Raw genomic sequence first — 12,176 nt, forward strand, 5'->3', positions numbered from 1 at the left:
TTTGAGAAATTGGTTGTTTGATCCAGAATAAGATATCTTTATTAGTCACATGTACATTGAAACACACAGTGAAATGCATTTTTTGACGTAGAATGTTCTGGGGGCAGCCCACAAGTGTCACTATGCTCCCGGCGCCAACATAGCATGCCCACAACTTCCTAACCCATACGTCTTTGGAATGTGGGAGGAAACCGGAACACCCGGAGGAAACCCACGCAGACACACGGGGAGGACATACAAGCTCCTTACAGACAGCGGCGGGAATTGAACCCGGGTTGCTGGCGCTGTTATAGCATTATGCTAACCGCTACACTACCGTGCCTGACCCAGTCTAGAATCATCCAGTCACCCAACTGGTATGGGAAGGCCAATCACGATATACATACTAAGATTAAGTTACCAGATCACCTGGGACTAACAATCCAGAGATCCTTCCAACATCTTAAGCATCCTTCACCTGAAACATTAACTCACAGGACAAACCCCTCCTTCCCAAGAATTGATCTTGTGAACTTTAGTTTCACTCCCTTTATTGCAAGTAGAGAAGACTGGACAGGGTCGGAGTGTTCTGCTTAGCACTGCAGCCCAATGGGTGGCTCCCTTGCTCTGAATCAGATGGCTGTGGGAGCAAGTTCCACGTCAGAGACTTAAGGATGGAGCTACTGCTGACACTTCATTTAAGTGATAGTAGCTTAACTCGTCTCTCATCTCCCGGCCAAGCTTCAAGAAACATCAATTACTCCTTTGCCTTTTAATTTCTCTTTCCACAGATGCTGCCTGACTTGCAGAGCATTTCCAGAATTTTCTGTTTTTTATTTCAGATTTAAAGCATCTCTAGTTTTTTTTGATATAATAATTCAGAGACAGTTTTTCAAATCCCACCATGGCAGTTGTGAAATTTAAATTCAGTTAATAATCTGGGATTAGTGAATTTATATATTCCCATAATATTAAGTAATATTGTTAAATTCAGAAGTCCAGTGTACGTATATCTGTCTATACTTCTTGCTGCCTCGGTAAAGCAGCCAGCATAATCAAAGACCCCACCCACCCCGGACATTCTCTCTCCTCCCCCCTCCCATCGGGCAGAAGATATAAAAGCCTGAAAGCACATAACACCAGGCTCAAGGACAGCTTCTATCCTGCTGTTATAAGACTATTGAATGGACCTCTTGTACGATAAAATGGGCTCTTGACCTCACAATCTACCTCATTATGGCCTTGCACCTTATTGTCTGCCTGCACTGCATCTTCTCTGTAACTGTAACATTATATTCTGCATTCTGTTATTGCTTTTCCCTTGCACTACCTCGATGTACTGATGTGATGAAACGATCTGTATGGATGGCATGCAAAACAAAGTATCTCACTCTACCTCGGTACATGTGACAATAATAAACCAATTTACCAATTTATATAGGTTTGTTCCTACGAATGGTCGAACTAGTTTCCTCTCTCTTTCTCCACTTGTAGTAAGCATTCCTTTTGTGCTTTTGATGCCACTCATTGCAATACTCTGGAGGTATGGTCACCATATCAAGTGATTTACGTGCATTTTCTGACTTATGGACAAAATTGACTAAAAACTGAACTAGTTCGTTACCCAGGGATAGCATGTACCCATCTGGTTCACTGATGTCCTTTCCGGAATGAATTCTACCACCCTTACCCAGTCTGGCCTAGATGCGACCGCAGACCCAATCCACTTAGTTGACTCTTAAATACTCTGTCACAAGCACCATCACTTTCTCAAGGGCATTCACGGATGGGCAATAATTGCTGGCCTTCCCAGGAACATCTATGTGCCTCAAAAAAACTAAACAAAACCCCTGCAAGGTCGATGTGTCAGCTGACCAATGGTTGGTTGGAGGCGGAGGTCATGTGATGAAATCTCCTCAGGGAGTTGGCAACACTGAGCACTGGGGAGGGAAGAGGATTTGATAAGGCAATTGTTACAGGGTAAGAAGGCTGGCTATAGTTAAAGAGAGAACAGATTGAGGATGTTACACTGTACCAGGCAAAACTACCTTTTGATTTTGAAAGTCCTGCCGTTGTCACCATGGGCATCACTGAATTCCAGAAGAACAATACAATCAAGCTGTTGCCACAACCTTAGTCATCAACAAAACATTATTTGCCAACTTCTGCCAACACAAGCACAGGTGCCTGTATTCTGCATAGGCAGTAAATTCCAATAGAAATATTTCAGATATTCTCAGCAATATTCGGTAACCACCCCAGTTCCCTCTTTTCACCATCACCCTACAGCAGGTTTGGAAATGTCTCTGTTGTTATGTTAAAATATTGCAGGTCGGCAGGGAGCAATCCCAATTGCCCTGGTCTGAATCGTCAGCCAACTTACTGACACTTGGGCTGGGTCATTTTCAACAAGAACGTCTGTTAGATATTCAGAATGAAAACATGTGGCCTCAGCTGTTATTCCCCAAGAATACAGGTGCATAGCACGATATCCTGGGAACATTCAGATAGTGGGATGTCCCATGAGTGGACAGTGTGTGATCTCCCGGGTGTATTTTCAATATAAGGAACAGACAATTCTTTACAGACACAAGATTAAAAATTTAGAAAACTTACATATCTGATAAATATCTTCTACCAGCGAAGATTTCTTTGTAAAGAATACTAATATTATTGCCCTGTAGATATCTAGGGAGCAAAAAAAGAGTATTAATTTAAATAGAATATAATCTACGTTTTTTTCAATTCACTTTGAATTTCACCTGTGTTAGTAACAAATGTGTTAGGAAGTGTATATCTTCTATTATTTATTCCTGAGATATAAAAGTTGCTGATATATTACCTGAAAGAAAAGTTTTCTATAATGTACAATGTTAGAGCAATAATTGTGTTTCAGTGTGTCGAGGCTGCAGAAGTTAAACTGAATGAGTTGCAATAATAATTCTTAGAGTGTAATATAGAGAATAAGATCTTGATCCTTTCACGTCACGGTGGAGGTCTTATTCTTAGGTAACATCTGTCCTGTTTGGCTTTGGTGACACTTGTTTAACAATCCGTGACCATATGATGAAGCAGGCAACACATCTGCACAGATGGGAGGAGAATTCAAGCACTTGAACCAATGAGACACTGAGAAATATCATACCCCTAAACACACTATATTAATGCCACTTGATGTACTTCTAAAATCCAGTTCCAGTGACAGCCACTATTTATTGCAATATGAACAAGGATACATTCCTAAGTGTCTGCATTCATTACCTGAGCGTCCCTGAATTAAACCACAAACATAGCTAGCTCTACAGAAGGGATCAATTTGAGGTTACAAGTCCTCCCCGGGCTACAAACGCCTGTACTTATGAAGGAACTTGTGGGAGTCCGGCAGAAAGGATGGGGACGGATTTGCCGGCTGCTGCCGGGCTGCAGGCATCTTCTGCCAGGTGGGAATGGGGCCTGGTCTCCCCACCACCACCGAGCCGCAACAATCAGGAGGCTGGGTGGAGCCGAGCAGAGCCGGGAGCGCTGAGCGGACTCATTCGCTCACTCGTGGAGTCAGTGAGGCCCGCTGGCGGCCGCTTTTCCCGCGCCTGCTCTCTCTCCCGTCGCCACCGTTCCTGTGACTCTCTCCCACAGGCTGTTGTCTTCATTTCCAGCTTACGAACGGTTCTCAAGAAGGGAACACCGTCCCAGCCTGGGTACTACCTGTACTAGTTTCCGGCTTCTCAGTGGACAACCCAATCACCCCATGTGCTGGACAACCTGCCAGGTTTTCACCCTGCTCCCCTGAATCTCACAGACGTTAGATGATTCAGACTTTCATAGAACATAGAACATTACAGCACAGTACAGGCCCTTCGGCCCACGATGTTGTACCAACATTTTGTCCTGCTCTAAGATCTACCTAACCCTTCCCTCCCACATAGCCCTCCATTTCTCTATCATTCATGTGTCTATCTAAGAGTCCCTTAAATGTCCCTAATGTATCTGCCTCCAACAACCTCTGCCAGCAGTGGAACCACACTCTGTGTAACAAACTTACCCCAACATCCCCCTTATACCTTCCTCCAATCGCCTTAAAGTTATGTCCCCTCATGTTAGCCATTTTCCCCCTGGGAAAAAGTCTCTGACTGTCCACTCGATCTATGCCTCTTATCATCTTGTACACCTCTATCAAGTCATCTCTCATCCTCCTTCTCTCCAAAGAGAAAAGCCCGAGCTCACTCAACCTATCCCCATAAGACAACACATCCTCATTTGAAACATGGGCTAGCCCTGCAGTTTTCGAGTCCCTGAGCAAGGAAACTATAATAAACCTTTAATCAACACTGGTTTGGCCACAATTGGCGCACTGTGTTTAGTTCTGGGCACCATGCTTTTGGAAAGTTTTGGTCCAGCTTCGAACACTCTAACAAACTTCTACAGAGGTTCTGTTGAAAGTACCCTGACTGGTTGCATCATGGCCTGGTACAGCAATTCAAATGGGCAGGAACGTAAGAAGCTGCAGAGAGTAGTGGACTCAGCCCAATACATCATGAGTACATCCCTCCCAACCATCAGAAGTATCTACAGGAGACGCTGCCTCAAGAAGGCGACATCTATCATCAAAGATCCCCACCATCCGGGCCATGCCATCTTCTCACAGCTACCATCGGGCAGGAGGTACAGAAGCCTGAAGACCCACAACCCCAGGTTCAGGAACAGCTACTTCCCTTCAACCATTTGGTTTTTGAACCAACCTGCACAACCCCAATCACTACAGCTTAGCAACACTATGATCACTTCGATCACTAAAATGGACTATGTGTTTTTTGTTCTAGGTGTGTTCTTTCTTATAAAAATTGTGCATAATTTATGTTTAATTTATATTTTTCTTGTGTATGATGCTATGTGCCTGTGATGCTGCTGCAAGTAAGTTTTTCATTGCACCTGTGCACACATGGACTTGTATATTTGACGTTAAATGACTTTGACTTTGAAGTTGTAAAAGCATTAGAGAGAGTGCAGAAGAAGAGTCACCAAAAATCATTCCAAGGATGAGGGACTTAAGTTATGTAGAGAGACTGGAGAAGCTGGGATTGTCCTGCTCGAAGCAGGGAAGGATGGGAGGACATCCGATAGGGGTAGTTAAAATCATGGTACGGACAGAATCAATAGAAACAGTTCTCATTGGTGGAAGGGTCAGGAACTGGACAATGTGGAATGAAGGTGATTGGCCAAAGGATCAAACGTGACATGAGGGGAAAAAAAATTGTTGCACAGTGAGTGGTTACTGTCTGGAATGCACTGAGGACACAAGGTTCATTTGTAATGTTCAACAGGGAGCTGGATAAATACCTGTAAGGACGGAATTTATAGTGTTGTGGGAGAGGGCAGGGGAGTTGAACAAGCTAGATTGCTGCTCCATAGGGTTGGCATGGACTCGATGGGCCAAATGGCCTTTTCCCCTGCTGTGAATATTCTGTGATTCTCTGAATTAGTCTTGCCAAAATACAGAACCGTTAGCAGCCCCAACTTAATGTGGCCTTTCACCGACAGTGGAATTGGGATTTTGTTACTTTCATGGGATGAATCCTGCAGGAAGTCCTTCAGTGTGGAATATTCAGTTTATTAGTTCATTGTGAAGTAAACATTTGCAGATCTGAGGGGCAAGTTTTTCCACACAGAGGGTGGTGATTATTTGGAATGATCTGCCAGAAGAGGTGGTAGAGGCAGGTACAATTACAGGTATATATTGTTAGATCTTTGTCAACTACTGAGTGCCTGAATTATTGGACAGGTATTTGGATTGGAAAAGGTTTAGAGGGATATGAGACTAATGCGGGTCAATGGGACTAGTGCGGATAGGCATTACGGTTGGCATGGATGAGTTGGCATAGGATAGTGCAGATAGGATAGTTGGCATAGGATAGTGCAGATAGGATAGTTGGCATAGGATAGTGCAGATAGGCATTACGGTTGGCATGGATGAGTTGGGCCAAAGAGTTTGTTTCTGTGCAAGGAGCTCTGTGGCTCTACGATTTTAATTATTCCAAGAGATTCTGCAGAAACAGAATCAGGAGAAAATGGGCATTTAACCAAAGGAGCAGGTGTTTGTACAACTTTACAAAAACTTGGTCAAAGAGGAGTGTCTTGGAAGCAGAGGGAGAAAGCGAGAAAGGGATATAGAAAAGGAGAGGGAGAGAGAAAGGGACAGAAAAGGAGAGAGAGAGAGAGAGAGAGAGAGAGAGAGAGAGTTGCAATGATGCAGGAGGAGCATTGGGGAGTTGGAAGACATCAGAGATTTACAACAGGCCAAATGTAGAAGAATGCAGAGTTCTTGGAGGAATCAAGGCTGACAAATTACAAAGATAGGGAGGTGTTAGGACACTTGCAAGGGTTTGTAAAGGGGGAAGAGAATTTTAAAATCAAAGCACAGTAGCCTAGAAATTAAGTCTACAAGCACCAAGGCAGTGGGTGAAAATCAAAGAACTACAGATGCTGGAAACCTGAAGTAAGAATAGAAATTGTTGGAAACAGTCAGCAGGTCAGGCAGCATCTGTGGAGAGAGGGAAACAGATTGAACAGAGGGAAAGAGTGATGGGTGACTGGACCTTGGCTTGAGTCAAGGAATGGGCAACAGTGCTTGGGATGAATGAGGGAGGTTGGCTTGGAAACTACTGGATCTGCTGAACATAGAGGTCTAAATGCAAAATGTGTAATGTTTCCCTTAGTTGTAACAGGTGACCCAGACTGTTAATTGCATTGTGTTGGTAAGATAAGATAAGATAAGATAAGATAAGATAAGATAAGATAAAGATGAAGATAAGATAAAGATAAAGATAAGACAAGACAAAACTGTCCCACGGACCATATTAAATGAGGAACAGCTACCCAGAAGGAAACCAACAAACAACCTTAAAATCCACGAATGAACAGTTCACTTACAATTTCTCCAGGGAAGTCAAATTGTCCAAAAAGTTTTCATCGAGTGAGAGAATGCCATTGTATGAAAGGTCCCTGGAAAAGAGCAGAGAACAGATAACATTGATACATATTCTATTCACAGAAAGCCAAGGTGATCCTGATGTTTAAACTTTCTGGATAGAACTGTACGTTTTAAGATAAGATAAGATCTCTTTATTAGTCACACGTACATCGAAACACACAGTGAAATGCATCTTTTGCGTAGAGCGTTCTGGGGACTTTACATGGCCAATTTTAACCAGAAGCCGATGATATTGGATGCAAAGCTGGCTCCTCACTCTGTAAAACATCATCTTCCAAAGAAGCCAATGTTGAATGATAGCAGTTAGGTACAAAAACCAGCATCCCGCCGAATCCTGTGGGAATCCGGCTCATGGAACCAGGTTAAAGTTACTCCCTGTGTGAAATCCTCAGACTTGTGATGTTGGTTCCCCAGTCATTCAACAGGATTGTCCAGTGTGTGAGAAAACCCTACAACAATAACGTTTCCAAGGGCAAGCCCCCATCCCATGCCGAGATAACTTATTTTCACCGGGGTGGGAGGGAAATGAAGTTGAGATGGATTGAGGAGATGTGTTGGGGGGGGGGGGGGTGGTGGGTGGGTGCGGTGGAGAAAGCAGGCAAGGTTGCTGTTCCTCATCCTTAACCCAAGCTCTGATGTTTGATCAAGATGTGAGTGACAGGCATGCATTTCTATAGCTCCATCCACACCCTCATCTAATGAAGTACTCCCAAAGTTTAATTATGGGTACAATATAGGAGGCTTCTCTGGCCTCAGAGCATTTATTATTCTTAAAAACCTCAAGAACTCATACAGCCGCTATAATGTTATCCATGCCATGGAAACCTACAGAAGAATACAGCCTCGTCCGGTGAACAGCAATGACAGGTTAATCTGCGTCATTGGTTATAGTCACCACGACAGCCTCTACCTTGCTGTTATAAGACTTTTGAACAGACATGTTGTATGTTAAAGATAAACTCTTGACCTCACAATCAACCTCGTCATGGCCTTTGCACCTTATTGTCTGCCTGCACTGCACTTTCTCTGTAACTGTAACACTATATTCTGCATTCTGTTATTGCTTTTCCCTTGTACTACCTCAAAGTACTTATGTTTTGAAATGATCTGTGTGGATGGCTTGCAAAACTAAGTTTTTCACTGTATCTTGGTACACGTGGCTATAATAAACCAATACCACGTGAGGGAATCGATATTGGCCAGGACCACGGATAACTCCCCTGCTTTTTTTTAGATAGCGCTACAGAATCTTCTGCATCCACCTGAGATCGCTGATCGTTTAACAACTCATCAAAGATGGCACCTCCAGCAGTGTGGCCTTCCCTCAGCACTGCCCTGGGGCAGCAGCCTAGACTTTGATGTTCAAGCTTCCCATGGTGGGAAATGGTTAAATGCTGATCTCCAAATTCTACTTGTGTTTGTTTTCGAGACAGGAGTAGATATGATCTCCTGCTCTGTGGTGGAACCTATGCTTACAAGAGTAATGACTTGACCCAAAACAACACAGTAATAAGTGCTCCTTCAACCATAGACAGAGAAACCAACCATGTAGCTCAAACTCAGCACAAAGAGAGAAGAAACGTTGCCTAAGCTTGTTCTGTCAGTGAAGCATGAAGTTGTTTTCAGGACCAATAACATAGACACATAGAAACATAGAAAAACTACAGCACAATTCAGGCCCTTCGGCCCACAAAGCTGTGCCGAACATGTCCCTACCCTAGAAATTACTAGGCTTACCCATAGCCCTCTATTTTTCTCAGCTCCATGTACCTATCCAACAGTCTCTTAAAAGACCCTATCGTATCCACCTCCACCACCGTTGCCAGCAGCCCATTCCATGCACTCACCACTCTCTGAGTAAAAAACTTACCCCTGACATCTCCTCTATACCTACTCCCCAGCACCTTAAACCTATGTCCTCTTGTGGGCACCATTTCAGCCATCTCCCATGCAACCATTGCAGCAAACTTCAAGGGGGGTTCTCCTTTCTTTGCACTTGTTGACTTTGGTTAAACGACAACACAAGAGGATACTAAGCAGACATGTAATGGTTGGGATAACAACATGTTCAAACGCTGGCACATCAGCTGTATCAAAGTGGATTTGGGAGATGTGGTATGCCTCACCATGAGGAGGTCATGAGGTCAAGTTCCCCTATTGAAGGTATGCTGCATTGCTAATCCAAGACCCTCTCTGTCCTTTGGGGTAAAAGATCAATGGTAGAATTTTGACAAAGAACAGAGGTACCTTCTCTTGTAATAAAACCTGCAAACACCACACCAAGTTACATCTGTGGAGCAATAAGGTGTTAACATTTCAGGTTAATTATCTTTTGCCAACTTTCACCATGAACTGGTCAATTGGTAATTAGTTTATTATTGTCACATGCACCGAGATACAGTGAAAATCTTTGTTTTGCATGCCTCCCAGACAGATGATTCCAAACATAAGTACATCGAGGTAGTAGAAAGGGAAAAGCAGTGACAGAATACAGAATATAGTGCTACAGTTACAGAGAAAGTGCAGTGCAGGTAGACAGATAAGGTGCAAGGGCCATGACGAGGTAGACTGAGAGATCAAGACTTCATCTTTATCGTACAGGAGATCCACTCAAGAGTCTTATAACTATGTTACTTGGTTGATATCACTAAAACAGATTGGTGAGTTATAACACCACTGCTTGTAAAACCTGCTGTGTTTCCCACATTACAACAATTGCCACACTTTTTGGAAACATACAGCGAAGAAGGAGAGACATGTCCATGTTGGTATCTAGTCCCATCTCCCTTCCCAGCTCTCTGCCCATAGTCCCTGTCAGTTAAGGTGATTTTTCAATGCGGTGAAGGTTTCTGGCTTCATAACCAATGTGTTCTGGGTCCTCCTCATTCTACAGTGAATTACCTTGTCCTTAATTCCTCTCTAATCCATTATTCTGAAATGAAGAAATAGTCTTCATTATCCACCCTGTCCAAACCTCTCATCATTTTATATTCCTCAATTAAATCTCACAATCTGCTCCAAAGAAACAACCCCAACATAACCAATCTCTCCTCATGGGAGCATCTTCACAGGAAAGTAAATAACATGATATAGCCTTTCTCTTTTAATCAAAGGCTGAAGAGCGATAGCCCGTCACTGGTAGTTACACCCTGTTGCCTGGTCAGACAGAAATGCTGTGAGCAATATCAAATAAAGTCAAGTCAAAGTCGAGTTTATTGTCACATGCACAAGTCCATGTGTGCACAGGTGCAATGAAAAGCTTACTTGCAGCAGCATCACAGACACATAGCATTAGAGATACAATGTTCACAAGAAAAACATAAATTAAACATAAACTGTACAAAATTATTCAAGAAAGAATACAACTAGAACAAAAAAAAAGTCCATTGTAGTGCAAAGTGGTCATAAGCGTTGCTATACTGAGGTAGTGATTAGGGTTGTGCTGGTTGGTTCAAGAACTGAATGGTTGAAGGGAAGTAGCTGTTCTTGAACCTGGTGGTGTGGGACTTCAGGCTTCTGTACCTCCTGCCCAATGGTAGCTGTGAGAAGATGGCATGGCCTCAAGTAGATACTTTCGATGGTGGGGAGGGATGTGCCCAATCAAACAATGAGATCAGTGATACATTCCAAATGTTGTGACATGTCATCTGAATGGTTACATCAGGAGACAACAACCCACCATGATGACCAAAGTTTGATTAGACCTTGGTTGTCATTTCCAATTATACTGCTCTATTACCAAGACTTCAGCTGACTAGTGTGTGAAGTGAAGATTGGGTTTACACAAAATAAATCCATGGATCTTTATTATTCAAAGTGTGAGTGTTGCTGACAGCAATTGTTGGCATCAGCTGTATCATTGTCTTGGACATCAAGGTTTAACCTGCAAAAAGAGGCCACCCAAACTACGGCCTGGTGGACAAATTTTCTACCTGCACTGCACTTTCTCTGTGAGTGTAACCATAACATTATATTCTGCATTCTGTTATTGCTTTTTCTCTCGTACTACCTCAAAGTACTTATGTTTTGAAATGATCTGTATGGATCACTTACAAAACTAAACTTTTCACTATATCTCAGTACGTGTGACAATAATAATACCAATAGACTTCATCTTCCCAATCTCTGGAGTGGGGACCAAACTACAACCCTTGCCTCTGACTCTGAGATAAAATGTGAACAACTGTCCCATAGCCAATGTGCTAAAATCAATGGTTGAACAGAGTTAAGCTTCTACAAAGCTATAATCCAGGGATTTCTGGCCTTATTTACTTTACAGTTGCTCCATTGGCATATGAACCAAAGTTGTACCAAGTTATTGATGTAGAACACAAGCCACTGAATTAACAAGTTCCTTATTTCATTGGTTAAGCAAATATTTCAACATAAATAAAACAATAAAATAACAAATAAAAAAGTACAGGCTTCATTATGACGGTGACATTGGAACAAATTGTGAACACTACCAGATAAATAAATGTATAACCTCCACAGTTGAGCTCCTCATTATTTAAGTGGGCAGCACACAGGGAACTAAGCAATGAGGCTTTGTTTCTTTTTTGACATCAATCGTTATGGAAACATAGGAGTTAAGATTTTTAACTTCATACCTTACTGCCTGATATTAAGGATGAAAACAGTTCTGACTTCAAATCAACTCCAACCAAGTCTGAAATAGGAAAATTATCTGGTTCACTGATCTGAAGACTTGGCACCGTCCTCAAATTTTGTTTTAGAACTTTAGAAGGTGGAAAGAGAGAGGGACAAACCCAGGCCTGTATCGAGCAAAGTCTGTCTATCAAAGCAGTCAATTTCCCATCAGCTTCGATTCCGAGCCAGGATTTATGTCTAACCTCAAAGAACTGTTGTGATGTAGGACCAAATGTACCATTAACTGACTTCAACTCATGATGACTAATCTGAGCCCCTGTGATAATTCAGGCATTCAGTAGTTGACAAAGATCTAACAATTTATACCTTCACAAGATCTCTCGTACCATCTCAACAATGCTCCATGGGCAATCTGGTGTATTATTTTGGTAGCCCAGCAACTGATGTGCAACAGATGGGGCAGCCATTTCTGTACACAGTGAGATCCCACAAACTGCATTGAAAATGATATCAGAGTCATAGAGTTATACAGCATGGAAACAGGCCTCTTGGCCCAACTCGTCCATGCCAACCGAGTTTCCCACCTGAGCTAGTCCCATCT

General features: G+C 42.7%; 1 protein-coding gene across 3 annotated transcripts in view; it reads right to left on the reverse strand.

Annotated features, from left to right (window-relative positions):
• Positions 1-12,176, reverse strand: part of pkd1a (polycystic kidney disease 1a) — a 239,949-nt gene that overhangs the window by 153,977 nt on the left and 73,796 nt on the right. For all 3 annotated transcript variants that reach the window (XM_052020991.1, XM_052020990.1, XM_052020989.1), the window contains 2 exons: positions 6,904-6,975; positions 2,596-2,667 (listed from right to left, as the gene is read on the reverse strand). In XM_052020991.1, the coding sequence (XP_051876951.1) occupies positions 2,596-2,667; positions 6,904-6,975 (144 nt within the window). The remainder of the gene's footprint in view (positions 1-2,595; positions 2,668-6,903; positions 6,976-12,176) is intronic.

This window comes from Pristis pectinata, chromosome 8 (assembly GCF_009764475.1).
Source record: "Pristis pectinata isolate sPriPec2 chromosome 8, sPriPec2.1.pri, whole genome shotgun sequence".
NCBI lineage: Eukaryota > Metazoa > Chordata > Chondrichthyes > Rhinopristiformes > Pristidae > Pristis > Pristis pectinata.